The sequence below is a fragment of the Ostrea edulis genome, chromosome 9, assembly GCF_947568905.1.
Source record: "Ostrea edulis chromosome 9, xbOstEdul1.1, whole genome shotgun sequence".
Classification (NCBI taxonomy): Eukaryota; Metazoa; Mollusca; class Bivalvia; order Ostreida; family Ostreidae; genus Ostrea; species Ostrea edulis.
Genome location: NC_079172.1, coordinates 19,709,115 through 19,732,217, shown reverse-complemented (window position 1 = coordinate 19,732,217; position 23,103 = coordinate 19,709,115). Strand labels below are relative to the sequence as shown.

The window sequence follows — 23,103 nt, the reverse complement described above, 5'->3', positions numbered from 1 at the left end:
TAGATACTATAGACAGGAGGTTTTCTAACCTGTATGTATCTAGATACTATAGACAGGAGGTTTTCTAACCTGTATGTATCTAGATACTATAGATAGGAGGTTTTCTAACCTGTATCTATCTAGATACTATAGACAGGAGGTTTTCTAACCTGTATCTATCTAGATACTATAGACAGGAGGTTTTCTAACCTGTATGTATCTAGATACTATAGATAGGAGGTTTTCTAACCTGTATCTATCTAGATACTATAGACAGGAGGTTTTCTAACCTGTATCTATCTAGATACTATAGACAGGAGGTTTTCTAACCTGTATCTATCTAGATACTATAGACAGGAGGTTTTCTAACCTGTATCTATCTAGATACTATAGACAGGAGGTTTCCTAACCTGTATGTATCTAGATACTATAGACAGAAAAGACTGGAGGGAGATCTACACAGATTGAAGCTTTTTTCTAACCTGCAATGTATGATTCATAATAAGGTCCCAGGCTTGGTTTATCAGTGAGTCCTTATGAACACGCATGGAATTTTTCAGGAAATTCTGTCAAAATAAGAACAGGGTAAATCATTTAATTCTGGATACATTCACCGTGCTCCTAGGAACATGAGTTTCACCAACTAAACATTTACTAACCAGCTCTAGTAAGAATTTCATTGACCACTGTTGATTTGTACAGTAATAGCTAAAGGAATAAGAACAATCAACAGGAATTCAACCAAGTAACAATATTAGTGTCTCTGACTGTCTCAACCTTTCTTTTCTCCACTGCATTGCTAGGAATCATAACTCCTGATTAAACATACACACCTCTACATGCATGCAGAATTCTAAGTCACAAGTTCTAAAATTAACAGAGATATATACATGTAGGTCACAAGTTCTAAAATTAACAGAGATATATACATGTAGGTCACAAGTTCTAAAATTAACAGATATATACATGTAGGTCTTTGATTTTGCGATTTCATCATGTTATTATCAACTTCGATAATATATAGTTACATTTTTGGGTGACACTTTTATTAACAAATGAACAATTTAACACACAATCTTAAAAGACTTTGAATATGCATCCTGGATTAAGCAGGCTTTTAAATAAACAAACATTTGTTTTCATCTTGGTGCACCAGCTAAAATCTGAAGTGGTGTGAAATGAGAGAGGTTGACACAAAGCAATGTATTTAAACAATTAAAACTAACTTGTCTGAGTTATCAATGAAAAGAAAGAGTACTACACAGGAGCAAAGAGAGCTAACTCATTGTAGACAAAAAAATAACAAATAACTTATGTGCGTTAATTTTTTAATAACATGTTCGCAGCATGCCCTTGACTGTTAAGACGCACCCATTCCTGTGTTACCTTAAACTTGGCCTGTTTCCTTGGGATGTTGGGGTAGTCTTTGATTTGGTTCAACAGGTGCAGAACATTCTTGTCAGAACGTGCATTGTCAATGGCAGCTTGTACTTGCTAAAAGTGGAAACAAACACATGCTGCAATGTTTGTGTGGTTTTAATAATGTCTGTTTTAAATTCACCTGCTCCGGCTTTCAAAACCGCAATTGTGAAGCTGAAGTTAATTCTTTACTATTTTACAAGATATAACCTGGTCTTGGACATTTCACTCTTCATAAATTGTGAAATCATTTATCAAAGGCATAAACTGCTACAAACCAGATAATATCATATAAAATGGCAATAACAAAAAATTATCTTCCCTTTTTATTTCAATTTTATAAAACTTTCATCTGTAACTCACATGAACCAAATAATCTTAAACCGAAGCAGCATACTATCATTGTATTGGGGCATCATTGAACCGCTGCCTTCAAATGACATGGCTAAATAACCCACCAATAATACGGTATAAACTGCATTGATGAAATCCAATCAAATAATCACACTGCATTTTACAATTGATATCAAATAACACATAAATGTAAGCATTACATATGTACAAAGTCCCTGCTGGAATGACTGGTTTTACATTAAAAGTGAAGATAATGAACAGTGATCAATCTTATAAATCTCATATTAAAAGAATGCAAAATTAATAGTTGGGCAAACACGGACCCCTGGACACACGAGAGGTAGGAACAGGTGCCTAGGAGGAGTAAGCATCCCCTGTGGACTAACTTTCCTCATTACCTCAAACCACTGATTCTGTCCCCTCCCCCCTCTTGGCCCCTGTGGACTGTTAATTGCCTCATTACCTCTAACTACTAATTCTATTTTCCCCCTTTGTTGGGCCCTGTGGACTGTAAATTGCTTCATTACCTCTAACCACTGATTCTGTTTCTGTTCCCCTTTGTTGGCCCCTGCCTTTGGTACATAGTTCTTGCCTGAGTATTTCTCTTCCTCAGATATACATTTTGTGTGGTTATTGTACTCCTGGCCCCTGAAAAAGGTATATAATTGCTAAATTACTGGAAAATAAACCACTTTCTATACTCATGAACATGACATTCAAAAAGTATTTTCTTTACCATGCAAATATAGTACACTTTCAACAGATCAAAATAAAATAAAAACTTGCTACTTATCAATAACATCTTTATATATTTGCCATGTGCCAAGTGCACGTTCAAACATGATGTGCTTCTGAAAACCTGATGTCAGCAAAGTACTTCTGGTACCCCTCAAAGAAAGCCTTGTTACAAGGAATGCACATACAGTGAAATTTCAAAGCCTTTTAACTAACCTTTCAAAAGTTATGGCCGAGTTAAAAGTTTTTCAAAAGTAGGTCAAACTCAATGATCAAGGTCATGGAGTCAACATTTTGTACACTGCACAGCATTCAACCACTGGGGCATCTTATCTGCTCTGTTCTCTATCACACATATAACAAATACACAGTGTATTTATCCTGTAGTTCACCATCTAACTTTTTTTTACTTTGGTTGATCACAGGTCCACTGATCAATAATTTTAAGTGGACCGTCTTAAAATCAGGTGGATCCTCTTAAATGTCTGCATCATTAGCTGTAAAACTTTGATTGTATAAAAAAAATAACAATTGATTTGTATTTATAATTTATTCAACTAAATGATGTGTACTTGTAGCAGATGCTGCATTTCAATACCCACATGATGGCCTTGATAATCAGCCATGAAAATGCAGAGAGCCACAACTGCTAATGACCTACACCTCTTGTCTGCTTCATACCTTGCCACCATAGATTTTCTTTTCACCAATTTTGAAAAATATTTGCCATTGGTGAAGCCCAACTCCTTGAACTTGAACACTGTCTCAGAAATTGCATGTATGCTGTAAACCAACTTTTATTCACAGCTACTTTATTTTGCAATTCACCTGTGGTCAACTGGTTTGCAGATAGTAATTTTTGCAATCGAGCCTTTTTCGAGTCTATGATGGACATTTATGGACTGGGTCGCGACGAGAAATATTCGTGATCGACCCTTTTTCGAGTCTATGACGGACATTCATGGACCAGGTCGCGACAAGAAATATTCGCGATGATGGGGTTCTCGCGAAATTTTCTCACACGCAAATAAAAGTTGGTTTACAGTACTGAGTACTACACCAGAGGGATTTGTCATATATAGTAATACTATAACTATATACTATAATACTATATATACTATATATACTATAATAATAATACTATAATACTATAATGTACATTGATAATTGTAAAGCGCTTTGAGCAGCATACGCTGGATAAGGCGCTATATAAAACCAATCATTATTATTATATTATTATTATAACACAACAGTGTTTTAGCAATATCATATAAGCATGCCATATCGTGTATATCTATATAAAATAAATCTATATGATGTTGTACATGTACATATACTGTTGCAGCCATAGCGGTCAGCCGGGTTCAATCACCAGTGGTCAGATAACTCAGTTGGTAGAGCACCTGACTAGAGATTCAGGGGGCCCAGCTTTGAATCCTAGACTGGTCCCAGGGTTTGACACTAAGGCACGTCCGACCGACTGAGTCTACTAAATGATAGGTCCGGTCGGGTAAAATGTCGATTTACTAGTCCGACTGGTCGTGTTGAAAAAAATAAACAAGAAACTTTACTTTAAACCACAAGATATTTTATTCTTAACTAAAAAAGAATAACTGTAGAGTTTACGAGCAATTTTGAACCGCATGATGACACAATCTCTATTTTTAGTTCTAATAAATAAGTCGCGGTCGGAAGTGATGTTTTACGACATCTACTCGATGTTAAAGTGTGTAAAGTTATGTTTTAGATGAATTTATTTTCATTTTTTAAAAACCCAGTTTATTTGAATAAAATATAAGAAAGCGTTTATCAAATTAATCGTAAACAGCCATTTTTCGGTGTTGACATATGTGCGGTAATGTCTCTACATTCAAATACGACTTCTCGTCCTCAAGGAAAGATGTCCCAAGAGAAAAAAAAGTAAAAAGTTGGGAAGATTTAAAATACGGTTGAGGCCATTTTATTTTAAATTGACTAGAGAATTTCCATGCCGGGTAGAATTTAAAGAAACAGAAAATGTGTTTGATAATGAAAGCATTAAATTGAATGACGAGACTAAAGCTCTATTTTGAGACAATTAAGTACGTTTTAGTTCATGCAAACTTAATGTACATTTAAATATGGAGAAACTATCAGTTTCTGGAAAGTTGGTCAGGGCTAGTGGATGTAAGGTCAGGTCTAGCAAAACTCATATGAAGTAGCCCGACTGGTCTAGTGCTAAAAAACGTAAATGTCAAACCCTGGGTCCATTGCATTTTCTCCCTTCCTGCTACATTTGGTGCCATTGACCACCTCTGGACTTGCAGGCGAAAGTCCTACCAAGGGCAAAAAGAATCTTGGTTGTGCCTTTGAACACAAAGACAATTTAAGGAGGGAAGAATGTAGCGGTCAGCTGGGTTCCATCATCGGTGGCTAGTTAGTTCAGTTGGATGAGCACCTGACTAGAGATTCAGGGGGCCCGGGTTCGAATCTCTGTCTGATCCATTGCACTTTCTCCCTTCGTGTTACACAGCATATAGGAAAGGTGAGAGATTATGGATCAGGAATCAAACCCAGGACCCCTGCATTACTAGTCGGGTATCAGGGTTGTCATTAGAAATTATTGAAGACAAGTCTCAAGACTCGTGGTTTACAAGCATCTTGAGTCCATGAAAATTTGATGAGTCCCATGAATATTTGATAAGTCTTTTTTATGTATGACAATTAAAATGGATTAACAGTGATCACTTTGTACGCATGAAATCAAAGGTAATCATTCGCGACTTGGCCTCGGATGACTAATTGTCCACACCAACAGAATTACTTCTCCAAATCTTCTATCATCACAACCACCCTATTCAATATTAAACAGCATTTTAATCAAATCATTATTATTATGAAATAGATGCATTCTAGTTTTGTTTGCCAACAATCTGTAAAACCTACCAAAGTTTACAAACTACGCTACTTTCGATTCCAATAAAAACGGTTACCGGAAGAAAAACATTTACATGTATATTTAAATATAGATCCCAATTTGTATAAAAATAAATAAATAGGAAATAAAAATAAATAACTGCAAGTGGCAAAAGTTTTTTCACTATGCATCTTATCTAATTACAATCTGTATCTTTTTGATATTATATTCTAATTCACGCCTAATTGACTGACGCTAAACAAACAAGTCGGATTGGGACACTGTGAACTCCGTGGTATTATCTCGGTTCACAAGAGCATAACGTTTTACCTAAATTTTTTCCTACTACGAGTTTTATTTAATATCAGGGCTTCTAAGTAAAATTATGATTTTCACTCCGAGTCTGTGACGCATCCGCGGGACTCACCATATCAGACATACTTGCGTCCCAAATGAATTTTCTGCGTCTAGAACGCAGATTCCTGCATTAGTGACAACCCTGCAGGTATTCTATAACCACTGCACTATTAAATCATTTTTATTAATTATTTAGAGTCGGAAATAGTAGGCTATATAACAAAACCAACATTAGTTATGTTTAGGAGATATTTACTGCAATGCATATCATACTAGTCCCTGTACATGTGCTACATATTAAAAACTGAAATATGGCAATGTGCTGATAAACATACCAGAACTCTTTGCTGCAATCTATACAGGACAGTGACTTGGCTTGCCGACATTTCGTTGAGTAATGTTTTTCTACTTGGTTTTTCTTCAGAGAATCGCCACAACCATTGCACGAGAAAAATACCATCTGTTTTAATTAAAGTAAATGGTTAACAGTTTACCATCTGTTTTAATTAAAGTAAATGGTTAACAGTTTAATAATGCATGAGAAAAATACCATCTGTTTTAATTAAAGTAAATGGTTAACAGTTTAATAATGCACAAGAAAAATACCATCTGTTTTAACGTAAATGTTTAACAGTTTAATATTGAATTTGAACAATATATCAAAATACGATTTCAAAACACAAAATATACGGGAACATTATTTACTGTGTGCTAGAAAGTAGAATCTATTTCAAAATACAAACGGCTTTTCAATATTAATTAAGTTTTGAATACACTGTAGTGTGTAATCCGAGATTCCTCTGATTCCCCCGCTTTTATATCCCCCGCACATGTCACAATATAAAAGCAGGGGTAAGAGTCATCGTACAACACGTGAAAATTCATGAAATCCTCACTCCTTTTGTTGCGCGTGTGATGCTTTCACTTCTATGGAATTTTGTTTACAATTCGATTATTGTGTTACAATACACATATATCTTGGAACCAAATGAATAAACTGACTTACATTAACCGTTTCAGTAGGCCTACTTTTTAAAGTTTACTTTTTTTTAAAACTGCCTAAGTCAAGCTAGCGGACAATAAGCTAGCGGCCAATAAGGATTTTCCCTAATATTTATCGCTTAGAAAATGTACGTATAACGAACCCGACAAAAAAGTACTCTCAATATACGGCGCCTAGCGCCTAAACTAGGGCATGTGTCACTCAGGTGACCACAGGACATTTTAGGGCATTGACCCCTCTAATAGATTCTGACCCCAAAAGGGTAAGTATAGGCACCGATTTGGGGCACGGCGGCGCCAAACATACCCTATTTTTACTATCTAACTATATGCGGTAGGGGTCTAGGTACGGCGCCTAGCGCCTAAACTAGGACTTGTGCCACTTAGGTGACCACAGGGTATTTTAGGGCATTGACCCCTCTAATAGATTCTGACTCCAAAAGGGTAAGTATAGGCACCGATTTGGGGCACGGCGGCGCCAAATATACCCTATCTAACTATATGCGGTAGGGGTCTAGGTACGGCGCCTAGCGCCTAAACTAGGACTTGTGCCACTTAGGTGACCACAGGGCATTTTAGGGCATTGACCCCTCTAATAGATTCTGACCCCAAAAGGGTAAGTATAGGCACCGATTTGGGGCACGGCGGCGCCAAACATACCCTATTTTTACTATCTAACTATATGCGGTAGGGGTCTAGGTACGGCGCCTAGCGCCTAAACTAGGACTTGTGCCACTTAGGTGACCACAGGGCATTTTAGGGCATTGACCCCTCTAATAGATTCTGACCCCAAAAGGGTAAGTATAGGCACCGATTTGGGGCACGGCGGCGCCAAACATACCCTATTTTTACTATCTAACTATATGCGGTAGGGGTCTAGGTACGGCGCCTAGCGCGCCTAAACTAGGACTTGTGCCACTTAGGTGACCACAGGGCATTTTAGGGCATTGACCCCTCTAATAGATTCTGACCCCAAAAGGGTAAGTATAGGCACCGATTTGGGGCACGGCGGCGCCAAACATACCCTATCTAACTATATGCGGTAGGGGTCTAGGTACGGCGCCTAGCGCCTAAACTAGGACTTGTGCCACTTAGGTGACCACAGGGCATTTTAGGGCATTGACCCCTCTAATAGATTCTGACCCCAAAAGGGTAAGTATAGGCACCGATTTGGGGCACGGCGGCGCCAAACATACCTCTATCTAACTATATGCGGTAGGGGTCTAGGTACGGCGCCTAGCGCCTAAACTAGGACTTGTGCCACTTAGGTGACCACAGGGCATTTTAGGGCATTGACCCCTCTAATAGATTCTGACCCCAAAAGGGTAAGTATAGGCACCGATTTGGGGCACGGCGGCGCCAAACATACCCTATTTTTACTATCTAACTATATGCGGTAGGGGTCTAGGTACGGCGCCTAGCGCCTAAACTAGGACTTGTGCCACTTAGGTGACCACAGGGCATTTTAGGGCATTGACCCCTCTAATAGATTCTGACCCCAAAAGGGTAAGTATAGGCACCGATTTGGGGCACGGCGGCGCCAAACATACCCTATTACTATCTAACTATATGCGGTAGGGGTCTAGGTACGGCGCCTAGCGCCTAAACTAGGACTTGTGCCACTTAGGTGACCACAGGGCATTTTAGGGCATTGACCCCTCTAATAGATTCTGACCCCAAAAGGGTAAGTATAGGCACCGATTTGGGGCACGGCGGCGCCAAACATACCCTATTTTTACTATCTAACTATATGCGGTAGGGGTCTAGGTACGGCGCCTAGCGCCTAAACTAGGACTTGTGCCACTTAGGTGACCACAGGGCATTTTAGGGCATTGACCCCTCTAATAGATTCTGACCCCAAAAGGGTAAGTATAGGCACCGATTTGGGGCACGGCGGCGCCAAACATACCCTATTTTTACTATCTAACTATATGCGGTAGGGGTCTAGGTACGGCGCCTAGCGCCTAAACTAGGACTTGTGCCACTTAGGTGACCACAGGGCATTTTAGGGCATTGACCCCTCTAATAGATTCTGACCCCAAAAGGGTAAGTATAGGCACCGATTTGGGGCACGGCGGCGCCAAACATACCCTATCTAACTATATGCGGTAGGGGTCTAGGTACGGCGCCTAGCGCCTAAACTAGGACTTGTGCCACTTAGGTGACCACAGGGCATTTTAGGGCATTGACCCCTCTAATAGATTCTGACCCCAAAAGGGTAAGTATAGGCACCGATTTGGGGCACGGCGGCGCCAAACATACCCTATTTTTACTATCTAACTATATGCGGTAGGGGTCTAGGTACGGCGCCTAGCGCCTAAACTAGGACTTGTGCCACTTAGGTGACCACAGGGCATTTTAGGGCATTGACCCCTCTAATAGATTCTGACCCCAAAAGGGTAAGTATAGGCACCGATTTGGGGCACGGCGGCGCCAAACATACCCTATCTAACTATATGCGGTAGGGGTCTAGGTACGGCGCCTAGCGCCTAAACTAGGACTTGTGCCACTTAGGTGACCACAGGGCATTTTAGGGCATTGACCCCTCTAATAGATTCTGACCCCAAAAGGGTAAGTATAGCACCGATTTGGGGCACGGCGGCGCCAAACATACCCTATTTTTACTATCTAACTATATGCGGTAGGGGTCTAGGTACGGCGCCTAGCGCCTAAACTAGGACTTGTGCCACTTAGGTGACCACAGGGCATTTTAGGGCATTGACCCCTCTAATAGATTCTGACCCCAAAAGGGTAAGTATAGGCACCGATTTGGGGCACGGCGGCGCCAAACATACCCTATCTAACTATATGCGGTAGGGGTCTAGGTACGGCGCCTAGCGCCTAAACTAGGACTTGTGCCACTTAGGTGACCACAGGGCATTTTAGGGCATTGACCCCTCTAATAGATTCTGACCCCAAAAGGGTAAGTATAGGCACCGATTTGGGGCACGGCGGCGCCAAACATACCCTATTTTTACTATCTAACTATATGCGGTAGTAGGGGTCTAGGTACGGCGCCTAGCGCCTAAACTAGGACTTGTGCCACTTAGGTGACCACAGGGCATTTTAGGGCATTGACCCCTCTAATAGATTCTGACCCCAAAAGGGTAAGTATAGGCACCGATTTGGGGCACGGCGGCGCCAAACATACCCTATCTAACTATATGCGGTAGGGGTCTAGGTACGGCGCCTAGCGCCTAAACTAGGACTTGTGCCACTTAGGTGACCACAGGGCATTTTAGGGCATTGACCCCTCTAATAGATTCTGACCCCAAAAGGGTAAGTATAGGCACCGATTTGGGGCACGGCGGCGCCAAACATACCCTATTTTTACTATCTAACTATATGCGGTAGGGGTCTAGGTACGGCGCCTAGCGCCTAAACTAGGACTTGTGCCACTTAGGTGACCACAGGGCATTTTAGGGCATTGACCCCTCTAATAGATTCTGACCCCAAAAGGGTAAGTATAGGCACCGATTTGGGGCACGGCGGCGCCAAACATACCCTATTTTTACTATCTAACTATATGCGGTAGGGGTCTAGGTACGGCGCCTAGCGCCTAAACTAGGACTTGTGCCACTTAGGTGACCACAGGGCATTTTAGGGCATTGACCCCTCTAATAGATTCTGACCCCAAAAGGGTAAGTATAGGCACCGATTTGGGGCACGGCGGCGCCAAACATACCCTATCTAACTATATGCGGTAGGGGTCTAGGTACGGCGCCTAGCGCCTAAACTAGGACTTGTGCCACTTAGGTGACCACAGGGCATTTTAGGGCATTGACCCCTCTAATAGATTCTGACCCCAAAAGGGTAAGTATAGGCACCGATTTGGGGCACGGCGGCGCCAAACATACCCTATTTTTACTATCTAACTATATGCGGTAGGGGTCTAGGTACGGCGCCTAGCGCCTAAACTAGGACTTGTGCCACTTAGGTGACCACAGGGCATTTTAGGGCATTGACCCCTCTAATAGATTCTGACCCCAAAAGGGTAAGTATAGGCACCGATTTGGGGCACGGCGGCGCCAAACATACCCTATTTTTACTATCTAACTATATGCGGTAGGGGTCTAGGTACGGCGCCTAGCGCCTAAACTAGGACTTGTGCCACTTAGGTGACCACAGGGCATTTTAGGGCATTGACCCCTCTAATAGATTCTGACCCCAAAAGGGTAAGTATAGGCACCGATTTGGGGCACGGCGGCGCCAAACATACCCTATCTAACTATATGCGGTAGGGGTCTAGGTACGGCGCCTAGCGCCTAAACTAGGACTTGTGCCACTTAGGTGACCACAGGGCATTTTAGGGCATTGACCCCTCTAATAGATTCTGACCCCAAAAGGGTAAGTATAGGCACCGATTTGGGGCACGGCGGCGCCAAACATACCCTATTTTTACTATCTAACTATATGCGGTAGGGGTCTAGGTACGGCGCCTAGCGCCTAAACTAGGACTTGTGCCACTTAGGTGACCACAGGGCATTTTAGGGCATTGACCCCTCTAATAGATTCTGACCCCAAAAGGGTAAGTATAGGCACCGATTTGGGGCACGGCGGCGCCAAACATACCCTATTTTTACTATCTAACTATATGCGGTAGGGGTCTAGGTACGGCGCCTAGCGCCTAAACTAGGACTTGTGCCACTTAGGTGACCACAGGGCATTTTAGGGCATTGACCCCTCTAATAGATTCTGACCCCAAAAGGGTAAGTATAGGCACCGATTTGGGGCACGGCGGCGCCAAACATACCCTATCTAACTATATGCGGTAGGGGTCTAGGTACGGCGCCTAGCGCCTAAACTAGGACTTGTGCCACTTAGGTGACCACAGGGCATTTTAGGGCATTGACCCCTCTAATAGATTCTGACCCCAAAAGGGTAAGTATAGGCACCGATTTGGGGCACGGCGGCGCCAAACATACCCTATTTTTACTATCTAACTATATGCGGTAGGGGTCTAGGTACGGCGCCTAGCGCCTAAACTAGGACTTGTGCCACTTAGGTGACCACAGGGCATTTTAGGGCATTGACCCCTCTAATAGATTCTGACCCCAAAAGGGTAAGTATAGGCACCGATTTGGAGCACGGCGGCGCCAAACATACCCTATTTTTACTATCTAACTATATGCGATAGGGGTCTAGGTACGGCGCCTAGCGCCTAAACTAGGACTTGTGCCACTTAGGTGACCACAGGGCATTTTAGGGCATTGACCCCTCTAATAGATTCTGACCCCAAAAGGGTAAGTATAGGCACCGATTTGGGGCACGGCGGCGCCAAACATACCCTATTTTTACTATCTAACTATATGCGGTAGGGGTCTAGGTACGGCGCCTAGCGCCTAAACTAGGACTTGTGCCACTTAGGTGACCACAGGGCATTTTAGGGCATTGACCCCTCTAATAGATTCTGACCCCAAAAGGGTAAGTATAGGCACCGATTTGGGGCACGGCGGCGCCAAACATACCCTATTTTTACTATCTAACTATATGCGGTAGGGGTCTAGGTACGGCGCCTAGCGCCTAAACTAGGACTTGTGCCACTTAGGTGACCACAGGGCATTTTAGGGCATTGACCCCTCTAATAGATTCTGACCCCAAAAGGGTAAGTATAGGCACCGATTTGGGGCACGGCGGCGCCAAACATACCCTATCTAACTATATGCGGTAGGGGTCTAGGTACGGCGCCTAGCGCCTAAACTAGGACTTGTGCCACTTAGGTGACCACAGGGCATTTTAGGGCATTGACCCCTCTAATAGATTCTGACCCCAAAAGGGTAAGTATAGGCACCGATTTGGGGCACGGCGGCGCCAAACATACCCTATTTTTACTATCTAACTATATGCGGTAGGGGTCTAGGTACGGCGCCTAGCGCCTAAACTAGGACTTGTGCCACTTAGGTGACCACAGGGCATTTTAGGGCATTGACCCCTCTAATAGATTCTGACCCCAAAAGGGTAAGTATAGGCACCGATTTGGAGCACGGCGGCGCCAAACATACCCTATTTTTACTATCTAACTATATGCGATAGGGGTCTAGGTACGGCGCCTAGCGCCTAAACTAGGACTTGTGCCACTTAGGTGACCACAGGGCATTTTAGGGCATTGACCCCTCTAATAGATTCTGACCCCAAAAGGGTAAGTATAGGCACCGATTTGGGGCACGGCGGCGCCAAACATACCCTATTTTTACTATCTAACTATATGCGGTAGGGGTCTAGGTACGGCGCCTAGCGCCTAAACTAGGACTTGTGCCACTTAGGTGACCACAGGGCATTTTAGGGCATTGACCCCTCTAATAGATTCTGACCCCAAAAGGGTAAGTATAGGCACCGATTTGGGGCACGGCGGCGCCAAACATACCCTATTTTTACTATCTAACTATATGCGGTAGGGGTCTAGGTACGGCGCCTAGCGCCTAAACTAGGACTTGTGCCACTTAGGTGACCACAGGGCATTTTAGGGCATTGACCCCTCTAATAGATTCTGACCCCAAAAGGGTAAGTATAGGCACCGATTTGGGGCACGGCGGCGCCAAACATACCCTATTTTTACTATCTAACTATATGCGGTAGGGGTCTAGGTACGGCGCCTAGCGCCTAAACTAGGACTTGTGCCACTTAGGTGACCACAGGGCATTTTAGGGCATTGACCCCTCTAATAGATTCTGACCCCAAAAGGGTAAGTATAGGCACCGATTTGGGGCACGGCGGCGCCAAACATACCCTATCTAACTATATGCGGTAGGGGTCTAGGTACGGCGCCTAGCGCCTAAACTAGGACTTGTGCCACTTAGGTGACCACAGGGCATTTTAGGGCATTGACCCCTCTAATAGATTCTGACCCCAAAAGGGTAAGTATAGGCACCGATTTGGGGCACGGCGGCGCCAAACATACCCTATTTTTACTATCTAACTATATGCGGTAGGGGTCTAGGTACGGCGCCTAGCGCCTAAACTAGGACTTGTGCCACTTAGGTGACCACAGGGCATTTTAGGGCATTGACCCCTCTAATAGATTCTGACCCCAAAAGGGTAAGTATAGGCACCGATTTGGAGCACGGCGGCGCCAAACATACCCTATTTTTACTATCTAACTATATGCGATAGGGGTCTAGGTACGGCGCCTAGCGCCTAAACTAGGACTTGTGCCACTTAGGTGACCACAGGGCATTTTAGGGCATTGACCCCTCTAATAGATTCTGACCCCAAAAGGGTAAGTATAGGCACCGATTTGGGGCACGGCGGCGCCAAACATACCCTATTTTTACTATCTAACTATATGCGGTAGGGGTCTAGGTACGGCGCCTAGCGCCTAAACTAGGACTTGTGCCACTTAGGTGACCACAGGGCATTTTAGGGCATTGACCCCTCTAATAGATTCTGACCCCAAAAGGGTAAGTATAGGCACCGATTTGGGGCACGGCGGCGCCAAACATACCCTATTTTTACTATCTAACTATATGCGGTAGGGGTCTAGGTACGGCGCCTAGCGCCTAAACTAGGACTTGTGCCACTTAGGTGACCACAGGGCATTTTAGGGCATTGACCCCTCTAATAGATTCTGACCCCAAAAGGGTAAGTATAGGCACCGATTTGGGGCACGGCGGCGCCAAACATACCCTATCTAACTATATGCGGTAGGGGTCTAGGTACGGCGCCTAGCGCCTAAACTAGGACTTGTGCCACTTAGGTGACCACAGGGCATTTTAGGGCATTGACCCCTCTAATAGATTCTGACCCCAAAAGGGTAAGTATAGGCACCGATTTGGGGCACGGCGGCGCCAAATATACCCTATCTAACTATATGCGTTAGGGGTCTAGGTACGGCGCCTAGCGCCTAAACTAGGACTTGTGCCACTTAGGTATACTTGACACGTTTCCCTAAATTATTTCATGAATTTTTACACATGTAATATCCCTTCAAATATGAGATATTTTTATTTTTTGAGAAAGTTGACCGGGTCTATAGTGCGAAACTATCCCTTTCACACCGTGCCAAATCTGATGTACATTAATTCGTACGAATATTTGTCGTGTATCAATGAATACTCGATAGACCAGTGTTTGATGTTTGAAATGAAATGGGCCCTGTTTGAGGACCCACGTGGTTGGCGCAGACACGTGTCTTTGTTATGATTTACGTAAAAATCATAAATATGTTCAATCATACAATGAGAGAAAAATTAATCAGGTCTAATAATGTAAAATAAATTTGGATTTTTTCAGTAATGCCGTATTAATTCTATGTATAAACACCAAAGTAGTTTTATGCAAAGTACCACGTTTTACAATCACTTTATTAGCATGACCAGGGGTGGATCCAGAAATTGGGGTTAGAAGGCGCAACTTCATGATGCAGGGGTCGGGGGGGGGGGGGGTGCACCTTGAGACCCCCAGTGGGTCCAGGGCTAAGCCCTGGTGGAGGCTCCCGGAACCTCCTAGATTTTACGGATTTTACAGATTTTATTGGGCTTCAAATATGTCTTCTATGTGGAAATGTTTACTATTTTCTGTCATTTTTGATAGAGGGAAATCAACAAAATGACGCAAATTTTAAGGGGTTTTGGAAAAAATGTAAGTTCTCCCAATAAAAGTAATTCAATAAATCAAAAGATTTTGTCATTTATTGCTCTGAGAGAGGAATTAATTATTGCTTTTTTTATCGTTTACATTTTTCTAAACAAGAGACCACGATTTACCTTAAATCCGCCACTAATGACCCCCTCCCCAACGTACTAGATTGTTATTTCTAAATCATTGGAGGATGTTCTATTTCAGAACGGAATTGTTTAAATTCTTGATACTCCATTTGAAAATTTAGCAGAACGTAGTATTCATCATTCCATGGAATTTTGTGACATGTGCACTTCCAGCATATGTAGATATTGATATAAAAATAACAGATTTATATGAAGTAAACCTAATTATTAGTAAATTTTGAAAGATGATGGACATAATGTATTTAGATATGTATTTAGGAATTTCATCGCACAATATTCGGGTTTTTTTCAATGCTGCTGTTCTATGGAGCGCCAAATTAACATACACTCAAATAATTGAAGATATCTTATTCAATTATTGCTCTCTTTAATTGAATTAATGCGCGCATTAAATCAATTATTGCTTTCATCAAATGAATTAATGCACGCTTCAATTCAATTATTGCTCTCCTCAAATGAATTAATGCGCGCATCCATTGAATTAATGAGAGCAATAATTGATTTAATGTGCACATTAATTCAATTATTGTTCTCTTCAATTCAATTGATGCGCGTATCAATGCAATTGAATTAATAAGAGCAATAATGGAATTCAATTATTGTTCTCTTCAATTCAATTGATGAGGGCATCAATTTCGTAGAAATATTGCTCGCAATAATTAATTTAGAGCTCGATATAAATAATTTGATGATCTCTTTAATTCAATTGAAGATATCTTTAATTATTTACAATGCTTTTGTATAAGGAATTAATGCGCGCATCAATTCTTTAAAAGAGAGCAACGATTCAATTAAAGAGATCATTAATATCTTTAATTATATAGTTGCTCTCTCTAAAAGAATTATTGCTCTCTTCAAATAAATTAAAGATATTAATTCAATTGAAGAGAGCCATATTAGAATTAATGCGCGCATTAAATCAATTATTGCTCTTATCAATTGATTTAATGCGCACAATATATCAATTATTGCTCTCTTCAATGAAATTGTAGCGCATCAATTCAATTGTCGATAGCATTAATTCATTTGAAGAGATCATTAATTAAATCAAGTGCGCATCAATTCAGCTGAAGAATTATTGCTATCATCACTTCAATTAATGCGAGCAATAATTCAGAATTGAAGATATCATTAATTATTTGAAGAGATCTTTTAATTAAATTGTTGCGCGCATCAAATGAATTGATGATATCTTCAAATAATTGAAGATATCTTCCATTATTTCAGTTTATGTTAATATGGCGCTCCATACTGTTCAGACCTATCAATATCAAAAGAGTAGTGTGACTCATGTCATATTAATAAATGTTATATCAGCAAAACTATGCCAGTAAACACGCTCAAAATCAATGTTATTTTCTATAAAGGATACTGACACAAATATTTGCAAGGTTTGAAAATTTAGGAAATTGTAAAACATTTATTTCAATTTCAAAACATTATTGTATGTCACTTTGCAATTATTAAGAGATAAGTATATTTTAATAAAAGTAAATGAAAAGTTAACCAGAGGATTCTTAAGAGCTACTTACTCAGACCTACATTTTTGCAGTTACTCCCCTTACACCGGAAGTTGGTGGCGCGCTTACCATTGCGGTCCTAAATAGTAAAGCTTACGTTACCAAATTCTTCATTACGCTTAGTTTTAACAGGTTGTATTATATCTATGATAAAAACAAGGTTTACTTTCTCCATTTTTATGGAGAAAACTTTTGAAAATGTGCACTTCGTATCACTCAATCACTGCCACGCAGGAGCGTAACTTCAATTGATGATGATGATGATGATGACGATGATGATAATTAATTATATATATATATATATATATATATATATATATATATATATATATATATATATATTCTACATGGCATCAAGATGATAGAAAATTATAGGAACATGTCTGAATTACTTCAGTGTACATTTCAGATATGATAGATTATTTTTGTTGGCTTTCATATGAAACTGGAGAAGGGTCCATTAACCCCTTACGTGGCAGATACGCAATTTTACGCATCTCTGATAGAGTATGTGGAAGATTTATTTAAAGTCTAAAATTAAGGGTTCTCGGAGATGGTCCCCCGAAACACCCCTCCCGCACCTAACCCTCGCCACCTTCGGCGCTTCAGTGAAACTTTCGGTTCTACACATTTTAACAGTCCTAGCTACGACTTGGCTGAAGTTAGCAGCCACAAACCAGCATCCAATAAGACCATAAAAGATAGCAGCCAATAAGAAAGTTCAACAAAGTACTTCGAGTATTCAGACGGAATACTAAAAGGTAACACATAATAAATCAGAATTGATAATTTTTCAAACAATTAATTAACAAATTTTTAATTACCAAGTTTCATACTTGAAGGCTATTGAGCTCACTTGAAAGTTCCTGACGTTACATCACATGAACGTTAATAAGAAAATAATGATTGAAGAGTCCACAAAAGGAGTATGCAGACAAGGAAGTGGACCCCTACGACTATCATTTTTCGCCCTCGGTTTGGGGTTGTAGGGGTACCTCCTGGGGCCACCAAACGGTGAGACCACTTAAGACCTCTCTAATAAATGACTATATGGTGTTGGAATAAAACAAAACTGACAAAAGACTAGAGAACAATGAAGTCAAACATATAGAACCTTTAAAAGGGGTCACATAGGCCTCTGAAGGTAAATAATCTCACCTTAAAGTTCCTAGTTTTACTTTATGTAGGGTCTTAATGATGGCTAATAACAACTTAATCTTTGAAGAGTCCACAAAAAGATTATGCAGACAAGAAAGGAGACCCCTCCCCTAGGCTATTATCTTCCACCCTCAGTTTGGGGCGGTAGGGGTACCACCTTGGTCCTACCAGGAGCAGGGCCCCTATTCAGACTTCCCTAATAATTGAATATTGGGTGATTAAAGAATAGAAAGCTGATAGACGGGTAGAAAACAACAGTCAAACATATAGAACCCTTAAAAGGGTCACATAGGGTATAAAGTACAATTGAGCTCACCTGAAAGTTCCTAATTTTACGTCATGTAGGGTCATAATGAAGGTTAATAACAACTTAATGTTTGAAGAGTCCGCTAAAAGGGTATACAGGCAAGAAAAGGGACCCCCTGGGGTAACATTTTCCGCCCTCAATTTGGGGCTGTTGGGGTCGCACCATGTGCCTTCCGAGTCTCGGTCCATTTTCAGACCTCTTTAATCATTGACTGTGGTGTACTTTATCGACACCAAACTCCAGGCCATGGACGTATATCTATGGGTGATTGCAAAGTTGTTGTTTCCATGCAGTGCGCTGGTCCGCCGCATAATCCAGGAATTGAAACTTAATTGTACAGATTCTACATGTAGTAACAAAGAAAGAGATCGAAGGGTATATCGAATAATGAAACTGTTGGCATGTATTCTATATACACTGAATTTACATTTGTTTAAAACAAGTAAAGAATTACCCATAATTCTCAATAAAACCAATTAAATAAAGACTAAGAGGAATACATTCTAAAAAATGAAATATGAACAACCAGAAACTTCTTTAGGTCATAGAGATAATTTCCATAAAAATTATTGAAATAATGTATATTTGGGGCCTCCGTGCCCCAAAATGGTGTCTCTATTAACCTTTTGAGGTAAGTTCCTATTAAAAAGGCCAATACCCTGAATGCCCTGTGGTCATCTGAGTGGCACAAGTCCTAGTTTGGGCGCTAGGCTCCCAACTTAAAGCTCTATCGTATTGTTTGAAAGTGTACAATAACTTGTTTCAATCCCTCATATCTAGTAAATGGAATCTGAATTGAGTAATCATTTGTGATACTCTGGTAGCTGATAAATTGTCTTTTGTATCTAATAAATCATGTACATGTATTTTATGAAACCCTTTGTCATATCTTGTGGAATCTTTGTGAGAATGTCAACAAATCAACTGAATATGAACGATACAACACTGGCATCCTCATTGCATTTCACAAGCTAACATGCAGAACACAATGCTTTTTCCATACAATGTCATATTTATTATCAAAATGAATACTCATTGTATCTGAAATACATGTACACGAGGAAATTTAATGAAGAACTTAATAATATTAAATGATACAGTTTTTCTCGTTTACGCCATTCGAGTAAATTTTGATTTAGTTAATTAACTACCTTAGCAATACAACGACGTCAAAATGACGTTACAATGTAAATGCATTCATTTCATTGCTATATTTAGAAGCCCGTAGAAAGAAAGCGCGTAGAGGAAATTGGATAAAATTAATTGTTTTAGAAAGCAGATTTTGAAGCCTTTTGACCCCCAAAAGATTTTAAATTTTGGAAACAGGGTCATTTTTCATGATTTCTGGCTTTAGTTTTTATAAGTTGCTATATCCACTGTAAACTTGGTTTGGGAATTTTGATAGAAATAAACTTTTCACCATTGTAATTTATCCTATGGGAGAAATATATCTTTTTGACCATTGGGTTATTTCTTACTAAATAGCTGTAAGCCTGTTATCAAAATTAAGCTTTATTATACCTCGAACTGTGAATGGTTCTCTTCTCTATTGTAATCCAGTATGACTACAGAAAGTATCTTCAGTATTAATTATAGAGCCAATCCAAACAGATTTGGTTTTGGAAATATTGGGTTTTAAACCTGAAAATTTAGAAAATTGAAATAGTAGATCAAGAGCACTTTTGACTTTTTTCTAATCCATCCAAAATATAAAACTGTGTCATTTCCATATTGTATTAAACAAATTCTTTCTTTATTTTAATGCCCCTGATATTTTTGTTTTGTAGTATCATATGGCCTAAATTTCGACACAAAGGTTGAATAAATAAGGAGATATTGGATCACCTTGACGACAACCGCTGCCAATTTTAAAGAATTATGAAAACAATATGGTTTTGTACATAAAAAAATATATTTACGGTGCCTTTGCTTACCCTTTTCAGGTCAGATCATATTAGGGAGTTGAATACCTAAATTGGGCTGTAATCACATGTGTGGCACAAGTCCAAGTTTAGGCGGTTCATCTAGGCACCCTAACTACACCTCTAATGCATAGAGTCATATAGTGCAAATAGGATATATTTGGCGTCTCCTTACCCCAAAATGGTGCCAATACTTACCCTTTTGAGGCCAGATCCTATTAGAGGGGTCAAAGCCCTAAAACACCCTGTGGTCACTTGAGTGGCACAAGTCCTAGTTTAGGCGCTAGGCGCCGTACCTAGACCCCAATCGCATATAGTCAAATAGTAAAAATAGGGTATATTTGGCGTCTCCGTACACCAAATCGGTGCCTATAATTACCCTTTTTGGGTCAGAATCTATTAGAGGGGTCAATGCCCTAAAATGGCCTGTTTTCACCTAAGTGGCACAAGTCCTAGTTTAGGCGCTAGGCGCCGTACCTAGACCCCTATCGCATATAGTCAAATAGTAAAAATAGGGTATATTTGGCGTCTCCGTACACCAAATCGGTGCCTATACTTACCCTTTTGGGGTCAGAATCTATTAGAGGGGTCAATACCATAAAATGCCCTGTGGTCACCTAAGTGGCACAAGTCCTAGTTTAGGCGCTAGGCGTCGTACCTAGACCCCTACCGCATATAGTTAGATAGTAAAAATAGGGTATATTTGGCGCCGCCGTGCCCCAAATCGGTGCCTATACTTACCCTTTTGGGGTCAGAATCTATTAGAGGGGTCAATGCCCTAAAATGCCCTGTGGTCACCTAAGTGGCACAAGTCTTAGTTTAGGCGCTAGGCGCCGTACCTAGACCCCTACCGCATATAGTTAGATAGGGTATATTTGGCGCCGCCGTGCCCCAAATCGGTGCCTATACTTACCCTTTTGGGGTCAGAATCTATTAGAGGGGTCAATGCCCTAAAATGCCCTGTGGTCACCTAAGTGGCACAAGTCCTAGTTTAAGTGCTAGGCGCCGTACCTAGACCCCTACCGCATATAGTTAGATAGTAAAAATAGGGTATATTTGGCGCCGCTGTGCCCCAAATCGGTGCCTATACTTACCCTTTTGGGGTCAGAATCTATTAGAGGGGTCAATGCCCTAAAATGCCCTGTGGTCACCTAAGTGGCACAAGTCCTAGTTTAGGCGCTAGGCGCCGTACCTAGACCCCTACCGCATATAGTTAGATAGTAAAAATAGGGTATATTTGGCGCCGCCGTGCCCCAAATCGGTGCCTATACTTACCCTTTTGGGGTCAGAATCTATTAGAGGGGTCAATGCCCTAAAATGCCCTGTGGTCACCTAAGTGGCACAAGTCCTAGTTTAGGCGCTAGGCGCCGTACCTAGACCCCTACCACATATAGTTAGATCGGGTATATTTGGCGCCGCCGTGCCCCAAATCGGTGCCTATACTTACCCTTTTGGGGTCAGAATCTATTAGAGGGGTCAATACCCTAAAATGCCCTGTGGTCACCTAAGTGGCACAAGTCCTAGTTTAGGCGCTAGGCGCCGTACCTAGACCCCTACCGCATATAGTTAGATAGTAAAAATAGGGTATATTTGGCGCCGCCGTGCCCCAAATCGGTGCCTATACTTACCCTTTTGGGGTCAGAATCTATTAGAGGGGTCAATGCCCTAAAATGCCCTGTGGTCACCTAAGTGGCACAAGTCCTAGTTTAGGCGCTAGGCGCCGTACCTAGACCCCTACCACATATAGTTAGATCGGGTATATTTGGCGCCGCCGTGCCCCAAATCGGTGCCTATACTTACCCTTTTGGGGTCAGAATCTATTAGAGGGGTCAATGCCCTAAAATGCCCTGTGGTCACCTAAGTGGCACAAGTCCTAGTTTAGGCGCTAGGCGCCGTACCTAGACCCCTACCGCATATAGTTAGATAGTAAAAATAGGGTATATTTGGCGCCGCCGTGCCCCAAATCGGTGCCTATACTTACCCTTTTGGGGTCAGAATCTATTAGAGGGGCAATGCCCTAAAATGCCCTGTGGTCACCTAAGTGGCACAAGTCCTAGTTTAGGCGCTAGGCGCCGTACCTAGACCCCTATCGCATATAGTTAGATAGTAAAAATAGGGTATGTTTGGCGCCGCCGTGCTCCAAATCGGTGCCTATACTTACCCTTTTGGGGTCAGAATCTATTAGAGGGGTCAATGCCCTAAAATGCCCTGTGGTCACCTGAGTGACACATGTCCTAGTTTAGGCGCTAGGCGCCGTATATTGAGAGTACTTTTTTGTCGGGTTCGTTATACGTACATTTTCTAAGCGATAAATATTAGGGAAAATCCTTATTGGCCGCTAGCTTATTGTCCGCTAGCTTGACTTAGGCTTTAAAACTCCATGTGGCGGAAAACAACAAACTAAACTAAAATACTAATCCGTCTAGTTTACAATTTTTATTCCCGATATATTGCATACGGCTGTAAATGCTATCAGCCTTCTAGACCCCCGTTAAACAAAAATAAACAAACAAAAAAAAAACCCACCCAAAACAAAAATTAAAGCTGTAAAATGTTCGTAGTTCACAAAAGTGATCACGTCAGAATTTTAATACAATCATTTTGGAGTACTGTCAGATGGTGTATTTTAGATAGATGGCAAATTTCTGTCGATTTTTTTTTCTATCAGAAAACACAGAGCGCAGCTTCAGACAATCAAAATATTTATATCACGTACAAAATTGTATGTATA

At 41.3% G+C, this 23,103-nt stretch overlaps 1 protein-coding gene across 4 annotated transcripts in view; it reads right to left on the bottom strand.

The window, feature by feature from the left end:
- The window catches only part of LOC125659442 (cell growth-regulating nucleolar protein-like), a 32,361-nt gene extending 9,495 nt beyond the window's left edge, over positions 1-22,866 (bottom strand). Inside the window, exons 1-6 of one of the 4 annotated variants that reach the window (XM_056148771.1) lie at positions 22,750-22,866; positions 6,747-6,795; positions 6,076-6,200; positions 2,280-2,400; positions 1,366-1,473; positions 462-545 (exon numbers count right to left, since the gene is read on the bottom strand). In XM_056148771.1, the coding sequence (XP_056004746.1) occupies positions 462-545; positions 1,366-1,473; positions 2,280-2,400; positions 6,076-6,200 (438 nt within the window). In that variant the 5' untranslated portion in view covers positions 6,747-6,795; positions 22,750-22,866. Of the gene's footprint in view, positions 1-461; positions 546-1,365; positions 1,474-2,279; positions 2,401-6,075; positions 6,238-6,514; positions 6,641-6,746; positions 6,872-22,735 lie in introns of those variants that run through there. The other 3 variants (XM_056148770.1, XM_056148769.1, XM_056148768.1) reach the window with 3 other exon arrangements.
- Between the last annotated feature and the right edge of the window lie 237 nt (positions 22,867-23,103).